The sequence below is a fragment of the Hylobates moloch genome, unplaced genomic scaffold (assembly GCF_009828535.3).
Source record: "Hylobates moloch isolate HMO894 unplaced genomic scaffold, HMol_V3 SCAFFOLD_5, whole genome shotgun sequence".
NCBI lineage: Eukaryota > Metazoa > Chordata > Mammalia > Primates > Hylobatidae > Hylobates > Hylobates moloch.
Window position 1 is genome coordinate 84,462,056 of NW_026652280.1, and position 19,853 is coordinate 84,481,908.

Genomic DNA, 19,853 nt, shown 5'->3' on the forward strand with positions numbered 1-19,853 from the left:
AAATGACCACTGCAAGCTGGGCATGGTGGTGCGTGCCTGTAGTCCCAGCCACGCAGGAGGCCAAGGCGGGAGGATGGCTTAAGCCCAGGAGGTCGAGGCTGTAGTCAGCTATGATGACACCATTGTACATTGTACTCCAGCCTGGGTGACAGAGCAAGACCCTGTCTCTAAAATAACAATAATAAGACACCACTGCACGTATCTTTTTGCCCCCCAATCCTCCCAAGTCCCTTCTGGGAATGTATTCCGCAGCAGCGCTCACGCATGTGTGAAAGGGCTTTTGTACAGATGACTCACCGCAGCACTGCCTGTCTTCAGAAAGGGCTGGAAGCAACCTGAAGGTCCCTCTGCCGAGAAGTGCATCTGTAAATTACCATACATCCTTGTGCTGGAATACCGTGCGGCTGTGAAAATGAGGACACACTCTATGTATTGATGTAGAGTGGTCTCCAAAATATAACGTTAACTGGAAAACGCAAGGTGTCAAACAGCATGAACAGCAGAGGCTCAGTGAAAGGGCTTGTCACAGTCCCCAGCAGGACTGCCCTCTGCCAGCTCCCACCAGGGCCTGGAGTACTTTGGAACTTTACTTGTCTAAATATTGACATTTGTGTTAAAAAAAAAAAAAAAATGAGAGGGGCTCTGCTCGTTCATGCAAGAATATCCCTAGATGTGTTTACAAGAAACTGATAACACCAGTTGGCTATAGCAGAATGGAGAACTGTCCCTGGGGGACAGGGATGAGACTTCTTGCCTCTTAGGACTTCAGAATTTCTTTTTCTTTCTTTCTTTTTTTCTTTTTTCTTTTTGAGATGGAGTTTCACTCTGTCGCTCAGGCGCCCAGTACGGTGGTGTGATCTTGGCTCACCACAACCTTCGCCTCCCAGGTTCAAGCAACTCTCCTGCCTCAGCCTCCTGAGTAGCTGGGATTACAGGCACCCACTACTATGCCTGGCTAATTTCTGTATTTTTAGGAGAGACGGGGTTTTGCCATGTGGGCCAGGCTGGTCTCGAACTCCCGACCTCAGGTGATCCGCCACCCCCACCCCCAGCTTGGCCTCCCAAACTGTTGGGATTACAGGTGTGAGCCACCACATCCGGCCAACTTCTGAATTTTGAATCACATGAAAGCATTACCTCAGCCAGGCACTTTGGCTCACCCTTGTAACCCCAGCACTTTGGGAGGCCGAGGCAGACGAATTGCTTGAGCCCAGGAGTTCAGGACCAGCCTGGGCAACATGGTGAAACCCCGTCTCTACAAAAACTACAAAAATTAGCAAATGGCATGTGCCTGTGGTCACAGCTACTCAGGAGGATTGCTTGGGCCCAGGAAGTTGAGGCTGCAGTGAGCAGTGATCACGCCGCTGCATTCCAGCGATAGAGCAAGACCCTATCTCAAAGAAAGAAAAAGAGCATTACCTAATCAAAAAGTTATTATTATTATTATTATTATTATTATTTTGAGACGGAGTCTCACTCTGTCGCCTAGGCTGGAGTGCAGTGGCACAATCTTGGCTCACTGCAACCTCCGCCTCCCAGGCTCAAGTGATTCTCCTGCCTCAGCCTCCCGAGTAGCTGGGACTACAGGCGTGTGCCACCACATCTCGCTAATTTTTGTATTTTTAGTAGGGATGGGGTTTCACCATGTTGCCTGGGCTGGTCTCCAACTCCTAACCTCAGCTGATCCACCCACCTTGGCCTCCCAAAGTGCTGGGATGACAGGTGTGAGCCACCGCACCCGGCCTCAAAAAGTAATTTAAATGAAAGAAAATGCAGTTCTGATGGCATTGTACCTCTACACACAGATCATCGTTGCCTTTCCCACAGCATTCGGCAACTCTCATGAGTGATCACCTGCCTTTAGCTGTTCTGCAATGGGCCCTTCATTCTCAGTGGCAAGTGACAGACCCAACCCTAACTGTATGAAGCCAAAACTGGAATTTGTTGGCTCGTAGAATGGAAACTGCTTCAGGTCTGACTGGATCCAGGAGCACAGGCAATGTCATTGAGATTCATTCTCTTGGTGCTGTTTTCTTCTATGTTGGCCTTATTCTTAGGTAGGCTCTCTCCTTAGGGTAGCAGAGCTGGCCACCAGCAGCTCTGGGCTGGCATCTTGACATTTGTGACCCTAACAGTCCCAGCAATTTCCTGGGCTGATGCTCTTTGATGTCATATGCCGGAGCCATTCCCATGACTCAGATTGGCTAGGCACAGGACTCAAACCCACTTTTAGAGCTTGAGGGTTGGGGGTCAGTCACACTGGAGACTAGAAAACTGAGGGACAGTCACCAGAGTAAGAGATGGATGCTGGGCAGGGAAAACAGTGCTTACCCACTACCCTCTTGGCCTGTCCCCTCTCCTATGCCATGGGCAACTGGACCTCTCTTGTTTTCTGATCATACCATGACTTTACTTGCAATCCTCCTGGACTTTGCCTTGCCAGGACTCTGCCTGCTTCCCCTGGCCTGGCAAACTCCTATTCATCCATTTATGTCTTGTTCACATATCACCTTGAAGCCCTTCTCACTCTCCCATCTGCTTTCCTACCTGTAGCAGACAGATCTCATGGCTGTCCTCTTTGGTTTTTCACTCAATTCCCAGTCATTGGCTGAATCCCCTCCGTGCTGGCCTGGGAGGGATAGAGGGCAGAATCAATTGTTTGTTTCTCATTCAGGTTATCTGTTCCTGAGGGCTGGGTCCGGCTTTGGCCACCTGTGTCTTCTCTAGTCCAGCATAGCCCTAGGCACAAGAGAGATGCAAGCCTAGGTTTTCAGAATGAGTAATGACAGGATACCTGGAAGGCACAGAAAGTGTGGAAGACAGCCTCTGCTGACTCCACAATTTACTCCCTAGGACAAAATGACAGTCTTGGGGCTGGGACGCTCCCAGAGGGCTCTGGGAGGAAGTGCTTGGGCTGGTCCCTGCTAGGACAAGGCTGTCACCACTCTGGAAACCCCCATAGCCCTGGGCCCGAGGCCAAAATCCAGATGCAAAGGAAAGTCCCCCCAGCAAGGCCCTGCCACCCAACTCCCAAGGAGGGGTCCCACGCAGAGGCAGCAGCTGGAGGCAACTCCGAGGGTGACCTCTCATCTCAAATCCCAGCCTCCAGTGGGTCACAGTTCTCTGAAGTGGGGTGAAGAGCGAGGAGGGCAGGGCTGCAGTCGGCAGGAGTCCAGGGGAGGAAGGAAGCAAAAAACAATCAAGAAAAAAGTCCAACCCAGGTCTGGGGTTGGCTCAGGCCACAGGGCCCTGCACGCTGAGCTCAGGCTGGGATGTTGGAAGCTTCCGGAGGGTGGCTGAGCACCTTCTTAGCTCCCTGCCACCCTGCATCCCAGCAGAGGGACTGGGGCACCTCCAGAGACCCCTGTCACTTCTTAGCGTCTCCCCTAGATGCACCCCCAAGATGCGCCTCCCCTAGATGCCAACCTTCCCTGTGACTCTGCTCCCAGACCCCAGGTCCCTGTCATCTCACCTGCCTCCCAGGGTCCTGGGTTCCAGGTTTCGCGGCCATGGAGAGCTGGCTTCAGCCTCCCTGGGGGTAGGAGGGAGCTTCCCTGCTGGTCCCTCCAATCTGGCCAGCGTTGCGGGAGGGGGCTTCCAACTCCATCCCCCAGGTCCCATGGGGGTGCTATGGCGGCTGATGATGGCGATTTCCAGGAAGGAGAGGCTGGGAGGGGAAGGAAGGGCTGAGTCAGTCCCTGTGTAGTGATCACAGTGGGGGAGGCGGCTGTGGGGTTGGTGGGGGAGCCTATTGGGCCCATCTCAGGACAAGGGAGAGGCTCCAGGCTGAGGAGACAGAAGCCAAATACCCTGCTCTGGGTGTTTATCCATCGTGGCCTGCTCTGCCCCTCCCAAATGCCCCTTTTTTTGTTTTTTGTTTTTTTTAGACAGAGTCTCGCTCTGTCGCCCAGGCTGGAGAGCAGTGGCGCAATCTCAGCTCACTGCAAGATCCGCCTCCCGGGTTCACGCCATTCTCCTGCCTCAGCCTCCCGAGTAGCTGGGACTATAGGCGCCCCCCACCACACCCGGCTAATTTTTTGTATTTTTAGTAGAGACGGGGTTTCACTGTGTTAGTCAGGATGGTCTCGATCTCCTCACCTCGTGATCGGCCTGCCTCGGCCTCCCAAGGTGCTGGGATTACAGGGGTGAGCCACCGCACACGGCCGTTGTACAAAAAATTTTTTTTTTTTTTTTTTTTGAGAGACAGTCTTGCTCTGTCACCCAGGCTAGAGTGCAGTGGTACAATCTTGGTCACTGCAACCTCCGCCTCCCAGGCTCAAGCAATTCTTCTGCCTCAGTCTCCTAAGCAGCTGGGACTACGGGCGTGTGCCACCATGCCCGGCTAATTTTTGTATTTTTAGTAGAGACGGGGTTTCACCATGTTGACCAGGCTGGTCTCGAACTCCTGACCTCAGTTGATCCGCCCACCTCAGCCTCTCAAAGTGCTGGGATGACAGGTGTGAGCCACCACACCCAGCCCCAGATGCCCTTTTGGATCCTGCCCCTGAGCTACCAGGATGTCCAGGAGCCCTTCTGCCCAGGACAGTCCAGACCCTGGCTGAGGCATCAGACCCTGGGGTCCAGGCTCGGGGATGCAGCGCTTGGCCTGAGTGTCTTGGGTCAAAATGCAGGCCACGCTTCCCCATGACTCAGGCTATTCCAGCCTCCCTACCCACACCCCAGGCCCCTACATCTAGCCTGAGAACTTGCACAAAAAAGCCAATTTTAGTAAATGAAATCCTGTTTTATACATGGCCTTATGAATGGCAGGGCTCCCATGGCGATGCTGGGTGTGCACACAAAGATCCTGTCCATTCAGCAGAACCTCCTCAGGGATTCCCTGGGCCCCAGCCAAGTGACAACCACATCTGTGAATGGGGAGAAGGAAGCGCCCTCCCTGCATGCTTGCACAGCGCAGAACCCAGGGCCAGGCGCCGATCACTCCTGCAATGTGGACTTGGTCGGGCCCCCTGCTCTGAATGATAGCAGAAGTGGATTGAGCGGCAAGGGGACTGGCTGGCACTGGGCGGAACACGTCACATCCAGGTGGGTTGAAAACAGTCCCCAGAGTGGACTGGCTGGCACTGGGCGGAACACGTCACATCCAGGTGGGTTGAAAACAGTCCCCAGAGTGCAGATAGCATTTCTAGTCCTGGTTGGAAGGCTCAGGGAGGAAAGCAGGAGCTTGGACCAGGTTTGCGGGCTCTGCTGCTGTCTATCCCTACCCGAGGGACCCCTAATCACCCACCCCCCACAGAACTTCTTCAAAGAGCTCCGGGGTTGGTCCCCAGCTGTGTGTGGCCTTGGATGAGAGGCTTTGTCTCTCCATCTTCCATCCCCGTAACTCTGTTTTGTCCCCAGCTCTGAATGGAGTGCCTGACCCTTCCCTGACCCCTACCCGCCAATGGAGGACTCTCAGCAGATGGGCAGGGGATGAGGGCTTGGCCTGAGCCTCATTCCCGCAGGCTCAGGTGGCTTCATCATTACAGCCATTCCGATCAAGCAGCACAGCCAGCTGGCCAGGCCCCAAAGCTCTTGTTCTAATGTTTCCGTGAAACCATGCCACCTGAGGGGCTGCGTATTCCCACGAACAAAATACATGCATGTCCATCCCTTATCTGGTTTGGGACTTGCCTGACCTGATGCTACTACCCCATATTACAGGCAAGGAGACTCTGAAAGGGAAAGTCCTTTGCCTGTGGCCACAGAGCAAAGCAGCAGCAGAGACAGCTCAGAATCTGACTGATGGCTCAGAGGCCAGGGCTCAAGGCACTGAGCTGCCCCTCCTCTCTGAGAGCTGTGTCCTGGGGATGGGCAGGAATGATGACTGTGGGGTTAGAAGCCTGAGAGGAGAAGGAGGGGCCAGAGCCCACATGCCTTGCCACGTCTAGGCTCAGCAAATCACTGTCAGTGCCCTGAGCTTTAGTTCCCATCTGTAAAATGGGGATCGTGATTCAGGCTCTGGCCACGTCACTAGGCACCCCCAGGAGGATGTAAGGAATTCAGGAACACGAAGCAATGGGTAAAGGGAACAGGGCGGCCTGAGTGGGCTGGCACCTGGCAAAGTCCTACGGCAAGAATGGGGAGAGGTACAGCCTTTACTGACCCCCACCACAGCTTGGCCCAGGGCCATCATCCCCACTTACTCAATAGTCCAGGCCTGTTTTCCTCCAAGCTGCCAGGCCATTCCTGGCAGAATCCACCTGACCAATACTCCCCGCAGAGTTGAGGGCACACTCAAGATTAAAACCTGAACTTCCCTGGATTCATTTTCTATCACTGCTACAACAAATTATCACGGAGTAGGTGGCTTAAAACAACAGAAATTCGTGATCTTATAGTTCTATAGGTTAGAAGGGCAATGTGGGGCTGGGTGAGGTGGCTCATGCCTGTAATCCCACCACTTTGGGAGGCCAAGGTGGACGGATCACTTGAGGTCAGGAGTTCGAGAGCAGCCTGGCCAACATGGTGAAACCCTATCTGTACTAAAAATACGAAAATTAGCTAGGCGTGGTGGCGGGAGCCTGTAACCCCAGCTACTCGGGAGGCTGAGGCAGGAGAATCGCTTGAACCTGGGAGATGGAGGTTGCAGTGGGCCGAGGTTGTGCCACTGCACTCAAGCCTGGGCGATAGAGCAAGACTCTATCTCAAAAAAAAAAAAAAAAAAAAGCCGATGTGTGAGTCTCACTGAGCTAAGTAAGATCAAGGTGAGGAGGTGAGGGCAGGGCTGTGTTCCTTCTGGAGCCTCTAGGGTAGATAGGGTAGAACCTGTTTCCTTGTATTTTCCAGCTTCTGAAGGAGTTCCTTGGTTTGGGGCCTCCGCCTCCATCTTCAAAGGCAGCAGCACAGCATTTCTTTGGCCCTTCAGTCATCACCTCTCTCTCTTTTTTTTTTTTTTTTTTGAGATGGAGTCTCTCTGTGTCACCCCAGCTAGAGTGCAATGGCGCTATCTTGACTCACTGCAACCTCTGTTTCCCAGGTTCAAGCGATTTTCCTGCCTCAGCCCCCCAAGTAGCTGGGACTACAGGCACGTGTCACCACACCTGGCTAATTTTTTGTATTTTTTTTTTTTTTTTTTTTTTTGAGACGGAGTCTCACTCTGTCGCCCAGGCTGGAGTGCAGTGGCGCAATCTCGGCTCACTGCAAGCTCCGCCTCCCAGCTTCACGCCATTCTCCTGCCTCAGCCTCTCCGAGTAGCTGGGACTACAGGCGCCCGCCACCATGCCCGGCTAATTTTTTTTTTTGTATTTTTAGTAGAGACGGGGTTTCACTGTAGTCTCGATCTCCTGACCTCGTGATCTGCCCGCCTCGGCCTCCCAAAGTGCTGGGATTACAAGCGTGAGCCACCGCGCCCGGCCATTTTTTGTATTTTTAGTAGAGACGGGGTTTCACCGTGTTAGCCAGGATGGTCTCGAACTCCTGACCTTGTGATCCACCCGTCTCGGCCTCCCAAAGTGCTGGGATTACAGACGTGAGCCACCGCGCCTGGCCCATCACATCTCTTTCTCTGTCTCCTGCTTGTTCTTTTAAAAACCCTTGTTATTACACTGGTCCATCCAGATACCTCAGCATAAGCTCTCTATTTTAAAGTCAGCTGATTTGCAACCATAATTTGATTGGCAATTTTCTTTTTTTTTTTTTTTTTTTGAGACGGAGTCTCGCTCTGTCGCTGAGGCTGGAGTGCAGTGGTGCGATCTTGGCTCACTACAAGCTCCGCCTCCCAGGTTCACACCATTCTCCTGCCTCAGCCTCCCGAGTAGCTGGAACTACAGGCGCCTGCCACCATGCTCGGCTAATTTTTTTTTTTCTTTTTTTTTTGTATTTTTAGTAGAGACGGGGTTTCACCATATTAGCCAGGATGGTCTGGATTTCCTGACCTCGTGATCCACCTGCCTTGGCCTCTTGAACTGCTGGGATTACAGGCGTGAACCACCACACCCGGCCCTCATTGGCAATTTTCATTTCCATTTCCCGTGTAACAAAACATATTCACAGATTACACAGGTTCGGATGTGGGCTTTTTTTCTGTTCTTTTCTTTTTTTTTTTACATGGTTTTTTGCTCAATTGCCCAGGCTGGAGTGCAGTGGCATGATCACAGCTCACTGCAGCCTTAACCTCCCAGGTTCAAGCAATTCTCCACCTAACCCTCCAGAGCACCTGGGACTACAGGCTTGAGCCACCATGTCCGGCTAATTTATTTTTTGTAGAAACAGGGTCTCACTATGTTGCTCAGGCTGGTGTCAGTGTCAAAATCCTGGACTCAAGCAATCCTCCTTGGCCTCCCAAAGTGCTGGGATTATAGGCATGAGCCACAGCACCCGGCCAGTTGTGAACATATTTAGTGGGGCTGTTATTTTGCCTACCATGATCCCCTTCTTCCCATCCGGACCTCCCAGCTTGTCTGGCATCTTCCCCCACCCCCAGCATCCTGCCTTCCTCCCTGAGGTCTTCCCGGCTCTGCCTCCCTAAAAGCCCTTCCCACACTGACAGCATTGAAGCCAACCATCCTGGTCACACTGAGCTGGCATAGCTGTCATCCTCTAGAAAGTGAGATCTGTCCACCCCCACCCCGTTACTACCCACCACTTCCTCTGCCCCACTCTACTTAGCACTTACCCACCTGGAACGGTATCATGATGTACCTGGGAACTTGGATTTCCCCCATTTCCCTTCTCTGGGCTGCGGGTCCCAATCCAGAGGCTGAATCCCCAGGGACAAGAACAGCGCTAGGCACTTGGTAGATACTCAACAAATCTCTCGAGTCACTGAGAGGTGCAGTTTCCTTCAGTCTGTCTCCAGCACCCTGTGCGGTGCCTGCCCTTCAAAACATGTTTCTGGGCGGGGCGCGGTGGCTCACGCCTGTAATTGCAGCACTTCGGGAGGCCGAGGCGGGCAGATCACCTGAGGTCGGGAATTCGAGACCAGCCTGGCCAACATGGAGAAACTCCGTCTCTACTAAGAATACAAAAATTAGCCGGGTGTGCTGGCACATGCCTGTAATCCCAGCTACTCACTCGGGAGGCTGAGGCAGGAGAATCTCTTGAACCCAGGAGACGGAGGTTGCAGTGAGCTGCACGCCATTGTACTCCAGTCTGGGCAACAAGAGGGAAACTCGGTCTCGAAAAAAAAAAAAAAAAAGTTTCTGGCCCTGTAGGAATGACTGACTGACTGAATGAATGAATGGACCAGGAACTAGTCTGAGTATGAGCCCCACCTTCACTCTGGAAGCCTGACAGCAAAGACGGGGGTCCAGGCCACGCGGCCTCTGCCTCCCCATACTCTCTTTTCTAGTGGAAGGTAAACTCATCAACTAGCTTGTAAGTTTGTAGTATTCCAACGTAGGCGCTTCCAAGGAAGTCATTGAATATACTTGTGCCGGCGCCTCCCCGACCCAGCCCTGCAGGGAAGGATCCGGTCCAAGGTCTCTCTGCGATTTCTGAAGAATTCGGTCTTCCCGGAGCCTCTCCCCCAGCTCTTCTAGAACCGAAGGTTTTAGTTCCCATGGGCACAGCCGGAGTTCCCGGAGGCCACCCTGCGCCACCCGGCCCTCAGCCGCCAGAACCAGGACAGGACCCCAGGGCGCGCGCGACCGCTGGACCCGGGAGCGGCACCTCCCACAACGGGAGCCCCGGGCGGTGCCCAGAGTGGGGCGGGGCCCGGGCGGGGATGGGGAGGGGCTTGGCTGGCGCGGCCCCGGCATTGGCTCCGCGGGCCGGGGCGGGGCTGCGGGGTCTGCCGTGAGCTCTGTAAGTTCACAGCCGGTCGGGTCCCGCCGCCGCGCTGTCCAGCTCCTGAGACCTTGCTGTCCGCCGGTCCGCCGTCTGTGCGCCTCACCGTGAGTTTGGGCTGGGATTTTCGCAGCTTCGCGGGGCCCCCCCCGAGAGGCCCATCTCTGTGGCGCCCCGCCCCAGCTCGCACCCTGGCCCTGCCTCTCATCTCACTCAGGTCCTTTCGAGGGCTCCTAGGGCTCCATGGGGCTTCCCGCCCGCATCTGGGTGCACGCAGCCTCGCCCGTGCCCGCCACGGTCCGTGGGGCGCCGCGCATCCCGACCCCGAATTCCCCGTTCTGCCCTCCATTCTGTACCCGGGCCCCCGCCCTCCTCCCGAGACCCAGGGGTGCCCCGCTGCCCAGCGTCCCCACCGGGCCTGGGGGCCGTATTTTTAGCCGATGGTGAGGTGTTCTCCTATCTTTAGCTGCGGCCGCGAATGTCCTGAAACGGATCCGGGCTGGGCTGGGCTGCGCCCGGGTAGGAGTGGGGAGGGGTCGGCGCCGGAACCCGAGCCGGAGCTAAGGAGCCGGACCCGTGGGAGGGGCGGGGGCCCGCACGCCCGAGCTCTGGCCCTGCGCCGAGCGGACACTAGGACATCGCCCAGGCCGGAAAGCACGGGGGGGAGGCTCCTCCCAGAGCTTGGAGACTAGGGCAGGGTCCCCAATCGCCCCCTTTTTCCCCGATTGTGGGACCAGAAACCCCGAAGCAAAAAGATGTCGCAGGTAATCTCCATCTGGTACTTGAACGCGCAGCTCCTTGGGGACCGCCTGCCTGGAGCCCGGGGGGAGGGGCGCTGGAGACCCCGGTGAGCTCTCGGAGTCCTCCGGGACACGAGGCGATCAAGGGAGCACGCGCGCCACCTGGCGGTCGCGGAGCCGGGCACCTCTCCGGAGGCACTGGGACCCCGGGAGACCCCGCGGCCGGCTAGAGGGTCTCTGCATCCGCGAGGTCTAGGAGGGCGGGAGGAGGTGAACGCCTGGGGTCAGGAGCCGTTCGTTTTTGATATTGTTCAAAGCACTGGCCCCGGAGAATCGAAGTGCTTGAGGAAGGAAGGCCTTGTAGATATTTGCTGAATGAATGATATAACCTACAGTGACCCGCCGAACCCCGCTATTGTACATTGGCGCTCTCACTTGCAATATTGCAGTGGGATCTCCAGTGGCCCTCTAGTGGTGGCTTCGTTGTCAGCCCATTTTATAGATGGGAAAGGTGAGACCCAGAGAGGAGAGGCGTCTTGCTGAAGGTTACAGAGGAAGTCCCAGGTGGAGCTGGATCTAAGGACAGTCTCCTGATTTAGGAGAAGAGGGGGTGTGAGGTGGCCTAATATTCCTCATGATAGGAGGATCCCTGCCTGCCGGAAGTCATTTTGTCATTGGGAGGTCCAGGGCTCCTGTCCAGGGCAATCCCAGAGAGCTAGGATGCTCCTATCTGCTCCCCGACTGCTGCAGGGAGCTCCCCTCCCAGCCCCCCACAGCCCTGTCCTAATGGAGACCTCATTCTCATATCTCTGGACACATGAAAGTTGGGCAGACGGGGGCAGCCAAAGGTCAGGATGTAGATGGAGGAGGTCTGGGGACCCACTGTTCCCAGCCTAGCTGTGAGCCCGTTTCTCTCCCGCTCCCCAACCATATTATGGAGGTAGGCGTGGCCCACTGCATGGGAACCACATGGACCAGGCTGGGTACCCACTCTTCCACTTCCTAACTGGATGACCTCGCCAATGTTACTTAACATCTCTGAGGTTCAGCTTCGACTTCTGTAAAGGGCCGTAATGACCCCACCATGCTGTGACCGGGAGCATTAAGATGAGAGACTGTGCGTGGCAGGCTGGATCCTAGGGTCTTGCAGTTGCCAAATCTAAATTCTTGGGGCGTGAGGGTTGTAATTCCCAGCTCTCCCCTGGGCCGCTGATGCTGGCCTCACCCTCGATTCTCCCCACATCTGGAATTGGGTGTGTACATCTGGCTGTGAGTGAGACGGCTGTCAGGGACGCCCAATTTGTTGTGGAAACACTCAGGCTGTCTTGGCGCCGCCGTGTGATGGGGTTGGGGGTGCGTGTGATGGGGTTGGGGGTGCGGGGAGGACCTGGCCCAGGCTCTGGGCACATCCCACCAGTCAGCCCCACGCTCCATGAGTGAAAAGGAAGACAAGCCCCCCTCAGGACTTCTCTCCTGACGAGTGACAAATTGCATGTTTGTCAGCATGGCCCCCAGGCCTGGCATGGTTGACACACGATGAATGCATGACGGGATTCCAAGACCTCAGGGTGCCCATGCGTCCCCACCCTTCCCCCAGCTTCTTGCAAGCTGAGCTGGATTTCCACCACGGGAGAGTCATTCCTTTGTTTCCTGTTAAGCTCCAGGTGCTCTGGGAGGGGCAAGATGTCCGGCCTCTGTGGCTCAGTACGACTGACCCGGGTGTCCGGTCCTGGGGTGGGGTTTCCTGAGCAAGGGCCTCAGCTGGTGGTGGTGGGGTAGTTGGACTCTGCTTCTCCTGCATCCTCCTTCCTCTTTCCTGCTCCCTCCTCCCAACCCCCTCACCCCCACTCTCACCCTGCCCAGAATGAAAACTGAGGCAAAGAACTGTCAAGAGCCACCTTTGGTGAGCCCCTGACTGGGACTGGGGAGGGGGTAGTACAGGAGGGTGGGCTCATCTGGCTTGAATTCCCACCTTGCCCCTACTCACTGGGGGACCTTGGGCAAGTTTCTCTCTTTGCCTTTTATGCTGAGTCTACATCTGGGCTCCTGTGTACTGGACCAATCAGGTCCCACGTGCATCCCCCACCCTCAAGCAGAGGGAGTGCTTGCTTCATTGCTTTTTTCTGTTAAATCAGTATGACACCCCTTCATAGCTATTTATTTTTCCACATTAAAAATAGCTTAATTTTTTTCTGACTACATAAACATTATGTGCATATAAATAATACATTGCTTATTAGTAAGAATTTGAATTCATAGAGGTCTGAACGAGAAAGGAAACGTCAACCTGAAATTCTACCACTTTGAGATAACCACTGTTAACATCTGGATGACCATCTTTTCATATTTATATATATTACACACATTTATCATGTCATAGTCATGGGACCAAAATATTACAGGTTATTTTTACTGATGACTCCTTTCCTCCTATATCAGTGACGCCACCCCCTATCCCTGCTGTGTACCCTAGTCAAGGTAGCCCATATGACAACCTGGGGCTGGCCTTCTAGAATTTTCTGGGTGTTTTTTTTTTGTTTTTTTTGTTTTGTTTTTTTTTTTTTGAGGCGGAATCTCACTCTGTCACCCAGGCTGGAGTGCAGTGGTGAGATCTCGGCCCGCTGCAACCTCTGCCTCCTGGGTTCAAGCAATTCTTCTGCCTCAGCCTCCCAAGTAGCTGGGACTACAGACGTGCGCCACCACACCTGGCTAATTTTTTATTTTTAGTAGAGACAGGGTCTCCACATGTTGTCCAGGCTGGTCTCGAACTCCTGATCTCAGGTGATCCGCCTGCCTCGGCCTCCCAAAGTGCTGGGATTACAGACGTGGGCCACCGCGCCCAGCCTCTTTTTTTTTTTTTATATAGGACAGAATTCTACACAGACCTATACACATGCAGTTACATAACATGCATATGTGTCAGAGCGGGGAGGCAGGTAGGTAGTCAATGCTTTCAATAAATGGATGATCTATATTATGTTTTTGCATTTTGCTTCTCTCTCTCTCTGCAATGCCCTGTGGGAATCCTCCAAAATTTTTCACCTCTATGTTCACCTCAGGTTCAATTTTGAATTTTGACACCTCTGATTTTTTTTTTTTTTTTTTGACGGAGTCTTGCTCTGTAGCCGAGGCTGGAGTGTGGTGGGGCAATCTCGGCCCACTGCAACCTCCACCTCCTGGGTTCAAATGATTCTCCTGCCTCAGCCTCCCAAGTAGCTGGCATCACAGGCATGCACCACCACGCCCAGTTAATTTTTTGTATTTTTAGTAGAGACAGGGTTTCACCATGTTAGCCAGGATGGTCTCGATCTCCTGACCTCGTGATCCACCCGCCTTGGCCTCCCAAAGTGCCGCGATTACAGGCGTGAGCCACCATGCCCAACCCCAACACCTCTGATTTTTAAATGGGGTTGATAATAGGATGGTTGTGTTGATTAATTAAGATGTGTCTGCAAAGAGCGCAGAAGAATGTCAGGTACAGAGCAGAGCCCCCCTCAACTAAAAAATATACGTACTCCCCACTCCACCTTCTCTTTAGGTGCCAGGGTAGGGAGGAGGGCCAGAAACTATCCTAGACTCAGCCCCTGCCCATAAGGAACTCCTAATAGGCAGAGGAGAAAAACGCAACCCCGCCTCCAGGTGGGACATGATTGGGTCAAATGGGAAGTGCCAGCCACCCAGCACCCTTGGCCAAACGCCTGCTGTGCTCCAGGTCCCCGCCAGGCCTGGGCAGGAGAGACAGTGATCACAAAGCTCTCTGTCCTTGGTCAAGTAGGGAGTCAAGGCCATTTGTGAGGCACAATCTGGCACTTACATGTGGGGCACAGGTGATGTGCAATGGAGGTGGGGGGGTATGGCATGAGTACCTGGATAAGGGTGATGAGACCTACTTTGCCAGGGACCCAGGGCAAGAGAATAGAGCAGGACTTTCTGTGTGACATTGGACCTGTCATTCATGTTCCCACCTCAGTTTCCCACCTGTAAGGGGAGGGCTTGGCCCTGGTGGCGAGTCTCTAAGATGCAGTGGGTCTTGGAGGCTGTACAATTCCCTGCAAGGGGAGTGCCCCACCCCCTCAGGCTCCCATGGCTACCACAAGAGGCCCAGAAACAAGATAGATGTTTCTGGCCAGGCACGGTGGCTCACACCTGTGATCCCAGCACTTTGGGAGGCCGAGGCGGGTGGATCATTTGAGGTCAGGAGTTCAAGACCAGCCTGGCCAACATGTTGAAACCCTGTCTCCACTAAAAAAAAAAAATGCAAAAATTAGCCGGGCATGGTGACACATGCCTGTAGTCCCAGCTACTCAGGAGGCTGAGGCAGAAGAATTGCTTGAACCTGGGAGGCGGAAGCTGCAGTGAGCTGAGATTGAGCCACTGCACTCCAGCCTGAGTGACACAGTGAGACTCCATCTTAAAAATAAAAAAGACGTTTGCATCTGACTTTGGTCCTGCTGTCTCTGACAGGTGTGCACCCTTTGTGTTTCAGCTCCTCAGCCCTGTACCAGGGACAAGTAACCCTCAGTGACAAGACCAAAGTGCACTGCTGCCCACACAGCTCCTACCTTTCTGGCTTCAATTCTTCAGAAGAGTTTGCCGTCCTTTGGGGAGAACGTGATTTTCGTTATCTCAGCCCACTGACTTCATTGATCTCTACTCTTTTTTTAATTCCTTGGGCCAACTTTGTTCGTGCCCCACACTGTAGCAAGGACCCCTTTGGCGAGCTTTGGGCACCTGCAAACCACCCCTTGGAACGAGTGTTTCCTCTGGCTGAGGGTTGGAGAGGAGGTGTGGTCTCAGCAGGCAGCCTGTAGCCTCACAGCCAGGCCTGGTGGTGAGGTCACCATGTCCACCAAGGTGCCCATCTATCTGAAGCGTGGCAGTCGCAAGGGCAAGAAGGAGAAGCTTCGGGACCTGCTGTCCTCGGACATGATCAGCCCGCCGCTGGGGGACTTCCGCCACACCATTCATATCGGCAGTGGCGGCAGCAGCGACATGTTTGGCGACATCTCCTTCCTGCAGGGCAAGTTCCACCTCCTGCCGGGGACCGTGGTGGAGGGGCCTGAAGAAGATGGCACCTTTGACCTCCCCTTCCAGTTCACCCGCACCGCCACCGTGTGTGGGCGGGAGCTCCCGGACGGCCCATCCCCCCTGCTCAAGAATGCTGTCTCCCTCCCTGTTATCGGTGGACCCCAGGCTCTCACCCTGCCCACAGCCCAGGCTCCACCCAAGCCCCCTCGCCTGCACCTGGAGACCCCTCAGCCTTCCCCACAGGAGGGAGGGAGTGTGGACATCTGGAGGATTCCAGAGACTGGCTCCCCGCACAGTGGGCTGACCCCGGAGTCAGGGGCCGAGGAGCCCTTCCTGTCCCATGCCAGCTCCCTGCTGTCCCTGCACGTGGACCTGGGGCCTTCCATCCTGGACGATGTCCTGCAGATCATGGATCAGGACCTGGACAGCATGCAGATCCCCACATAGGACACGAGGCTGCCTAGGCTGGGGTCCCAGGTGGGGCCCAGCCAGGAGGTGGGGTGTGGACACAGCCCTGGCGGCAGAGTCAGGGTCCCAAGACCCCACCTGTGTGGTCACTGGCCAGTGATTCTCTTTCTGAGCCGTGTTTCCCCTCTCCCTCCCTCTCCATGTGGGCAGGGCAGGCCCCATCACTTTCCTCTGATAACCACATGGACAAGTCCTGAAGTCAGCCCAGACGCCCTGAGCATCTTGGGGCACCTGGACCCCATCACAATACTCCTTCTTTCCTCAGGTCCCTGGGTGAAGGCTTTGCTGAAACCGACCCCACTTTTCACCTCCCTTCTGCCTCAGCCCCGTTGGATGCCCTGACTGGGGGCAGGGGAAGAGACAGGGCACAGCTGGCCACAGGGCTCAGCCACTGGGCAGGCTGTTCTGGGCCTTTGGCTTTGCATGCTGGACGGGGAGTGTCCTGTCAGGGACCAGATGTGTCCTGCCTCATCCCCGGCTCCATCCCTTCCCCACGTTGACCAGGGATTCTGGTTGCAATAAAACATGCTGCTGCTGGTGGCTGAGCTCCCTGTCCCTTTGCCCCAGGTTTCCTCCCGGAGGCAGGCAGTCTCCCAGAGCTGAGGTCTCACCTCTGGAGACCCCAGCCCCAGAGGGCTTTGTGGAGGACAGGCCTTGCCCTCAAGAAGGTTGTACCTGACGCTGAGCCTATCGTGAGAATGCAACAGGAGTAAACCAAGTGTTGCTGTGACATTGATTCAGATATTTGGCAAGAGGTAGCTGAGCACTCGGGTAGGCTTGGCACTGTGCCAAGCCTGGGGCCAATCCCTGCCCAGTCAGCTGGGGTCTGGCGGGGGACACCCAAGAATAGAAGAGTAACCACAAAGTGTGCAAGGGACCAACAGCTTCTTCAGCCTCAGAGCACCAAGGGAGCATGTGGGAGGGATGCTTGGAGCTGGGAGGGTCTGACAGTGCCGCTTCAAGATTCATTCGATCCACGGCTGTTTACTGAACATCTCCAGTATACAAGGCATGGCTCCGGGTTCTGGGGATACAAGGCAGACGCCATCCCTGCTCTCTGGGAGTTTAAATTCTAGTTGGAAGGGGGATATTAAATTGGTAAACAAATAAGAGATGATTTCCAGCAGTGGTAAAGGCTATGAAGAAAACAATGTGATCAGGAATGCCTAGCAGGGAGGTCGGGGGTGTCAGGGCTCATTAATGTGATCAGATATGATTCTGAGCCAAATCAGAGCTACCAGCCAGATAACTCATATGTAAGCACAGGCACTGAGGAACCAGAGTGAAGACAGAGCAGCCACCACACAGCAAAAGAGCGTGGACCTCCGAGTTGCACCTAGCCTGAGACGCAGTTTCCCCATCTCTAAAATGGAGCAGGCCAGGCACGGTGGCTCACACCTGTAACCCCAGCACTTTGGGAGGCCAAGGTGGGCGGATCAGGAGATCAGGAGATCGAGACCATCCTGGCCAACATGATGAAATCCCGTCTCTACTAAAAATACAAAAATTAGCTGGGTGTGGTTGCACGTGCCTGTAATCCCAGCTACTAGGGAGGCTGAGGCAGGAGAATCACTTAAACCCGGGAGCTGGAGGTTGCAGTGAGCCGAGATTGCGCCACTCCACTCCAGCCTTGGTGACAGAGTGAGACTCTACCTCAAAAAAAAAAAAAAAAAAATGGAGCCACTGATAGCTACCTCACAGGGTTATTGAGAAAACTAGGGATAACATTTATACTAGCCACAGGGAAGGGTTTTTGTTGTTGTTTTGTTTTTTTCTTTTGAGACAGAGTCTCACTCTGTTGCTCAGGCTGGAGTGCAATGGCACAATCACAGCTAACTAACCTCTGCCTCCTGGGTTCAAGCTACTCTCCTGCCTCAGCCTCCCAAGTAGCTGGGATTACAGGTGCACGTCACCACGCCCGGCTAATTTTTTGTTTTGTTGTTTATTTGTTTATTTTTTTGTGTGTGACAGAGTGTCACTCTGTCACCTGGGCTAGAGTGCAGTGGCACAGTCTCGGCTCACTGCAACCTCCACTTCCCGGATTCAAGCAATTCTTCTGCCTCAGCCTCCTGAGTAGCTGGGATTACAGATGCCTGCCACTGCGCCCAGCCAATTTTTTGTATTTTGAGTAGAGATGGGGTTTCACCATGTTGGCCAGGCTGGTCTTGAACGCCTGACCTCAGTTGATCCACCCGCCTTGCCCTCCCGAAGTGCTGGTATTATAGGCATGAGCCACCATGCCCGTCCAGGAAAGGTGTTACAAATGGTTGCAGTGTGTGATGAAGGAAGGAACTGGGGCTCGGGAAGGGTGGGACTGTGAAGCTGGAACACAGGCTGGCGTCAGCAGGGAAGAGTTTCTCTGGCCAGGCTGATGCTGAGGTGATGGGGTGCTGCTGAAGGACGTGAAAGCAGAAGAGATAGGTGGTCAGATCTAGACCTGAGGAAGGACATCACCCACGCCATGTCGGGGATGGAGGTGGCCAGGGCAGGCATGAGCAGGAGGACTGGACCAGGTGAGGATGGTGGGGACAGAGAGGAGGGGAGTGGCCTAAGGTGGGGCCCAGTGGCCCCTTCTTCCACCCTCAGCCAGTTCTTTTCTACCTGTGTGACCTTGGAATCCCAGACACCCACCACTCTCCCAGCCTTTCACAAACATTACACACTGTGTGTGTGTGTGTGTGTGTGTGTGTACGCATTTTTTCTTATTATTTCTGGACATTTTATTATTATTTATTTATTTATTTCGAGACGGAGTCTCGCTCTGTCGCCTAGGCTAGAGTGCAGTGGCACAATCTCAGCTCACTGCAACCTCCGCCTCCCAGGTTCAAGCGATTCTCCTGCCTCAGCCTCCTGAGTAGCTGGGATTACAGGCGTCTGCCACCATACCCGGCTAATTATTTTTGTTTTTGTTTTGAGATGGAGTCTTGCTCTGGTGCCAGGTTGGAGTGCAGTGGCACGATCTCATGGAGTCTTGCTCTGGTGCCAGGTTGGAGTGCAGTGGCACGATCTCAACTCACTGCAGTGGCACGATCTCAGCTCACTGCAATCTCCGCCTCCCGGGTTCAAGCGATTCCCCTGCCTCAGCCTCCCGAGTAGTTGAGACTACAGGCGTGCACCACCACGCCCAGCTAATTTTTTGTATTTTAGTAGAGACGGGGTTTCACCATCTTGGCCATGTTGTGATCCTCCTGCCTCAGCCTCCCAAAGTGCTGGGATTACAGGTGTGAGCCACCACACCCGGTGCCTAGCTAATTTTTGTAGGCCAATTTTTGTGTTTTTAGTAGAGACAGAATTTCATCTTGTTGGTCTCGAACTCCTGACCTCAGGTGATCTGCCCACCTTGGCCTCCCAAAGTGCTGGGATTATGGGCATGAGCCACTGTGCCCAGCCTTATTTTTATTATTATTATTATTATTATTATTATTATTATTATACAGAGTCTGGCTCTGTCGCCCAGGCTGGAGTACAGTGGCACGATCTTGGCTCATTACGACCTCCACCTCCTGGGTTCAAGCGATTCTCCTCCCTCAGCCTCCCGAGTAGCTGGGATTACAGGCGCATGCCACCATGCTTGGCTAATTTTTGTATTTTTAGTAGAGATGGGTTTTCACTGTGTTAGCCAGGATGGTCTCGATCTCCTGACCTGATCCACCTGCCTCGGCCTCCCAAAGTGCTGGCATGAGCCACCGCGCCCAGCCTTTTATTTTTATTTTTTGTAGAGATGCGATTTGGCTATGTTGCCCTGGCTGGTCTCAAATTCCTAGGCTCAAGTGATCTTCCTGCCTCGGCCTCCCAAAATGCTGGAATTACACGTATAAGCCACTGCACTCAGCCCACATTTTTTTTATTGTGGTAAAATATATATAAAATTTACCATTTTAAGTATAC

General features: G+C 54.2%; 2 protein-coding genes across 2 annotated transcripts; one reads left to right on the forward strand and one right to left on the reverse strand.

Annotated features, from left to right (window-relative positions):
- Window positions 1-304: 304 nt before the first annotated feature.
- On the reverse strand, window positions 305-9,701 carry LOC116468995 (uncharacterized). The gene is made up of 5 exons (XM_058439709.1): window positions 9,340-9,701; window positions 8,622-8,701; window positions 3,473-3,667; window positions 2,548-2,629; window positions 305-404 (listed from the first exon to the last, which is right to left on the reverse strand). Exons 1-5 carry the CDS (start codon window positions 9,699-9,701, stop codon window positions 371-373), a joined length of 753 nt encoding a protein of 250 aa, XP_058295692.1. The 3' UTR covers window positions 305-370.
- Window positions 9,702-9,747: 46 nt separating this feature from the next.
- On the forward strand, window positions 9,748-16,830 carry CDC42EP2 (CDC42 effector protein 2). The gene is made up of 2 exons (XM_032153402.2): window positions 9,748-9,836; window positions 14,956-16,830. The coding sequence occupies exon 2, from the start codon at window positions 15,312-15,314 to the stop codon at window positions 15,942-15,944; it is 633 nt and encodes a 210-aa protein (XP_032009293.1). The 5' UTR covers window positions 9,748-9,836; window positions 14,956-15,311; the 3' UTR covers window positions 15,945-16,830.
- Window positions 16,831-19,853: the final 3,023 nt, after the last annotated feature.

Coding starts and splice junctions, on each gene's coding strand:
- LOC116468995 (XM_058439709.1), bottom strand. CDS start 9,701: ATGCCGGGGCCGCGCCAGCCAAGCCCCTCCCCATCCCCGCCCGGGCCC. Junction 8,702..9,339: donor ACTTCCTTGGAAGCGCCTAC/GTTGGAATACTA, acceptor CTGGGGATTCAG/CCTCTGGATTGGGACCCGCA. Junction 2,630..3,472: donor CCCAGGACCCTGGGAGGCAG/GTGAGATGACAG, acceptor TATCCCTCCCAG/GCCAGCACGGAGGGGATTCA.
- CDC42EP2 (XM_032153402.2), top strand. CDS start 15,312: ATGTCCACCAAGGTGCCCATCTATCTGAAGCGTGGCAGTCGCAAGGGC.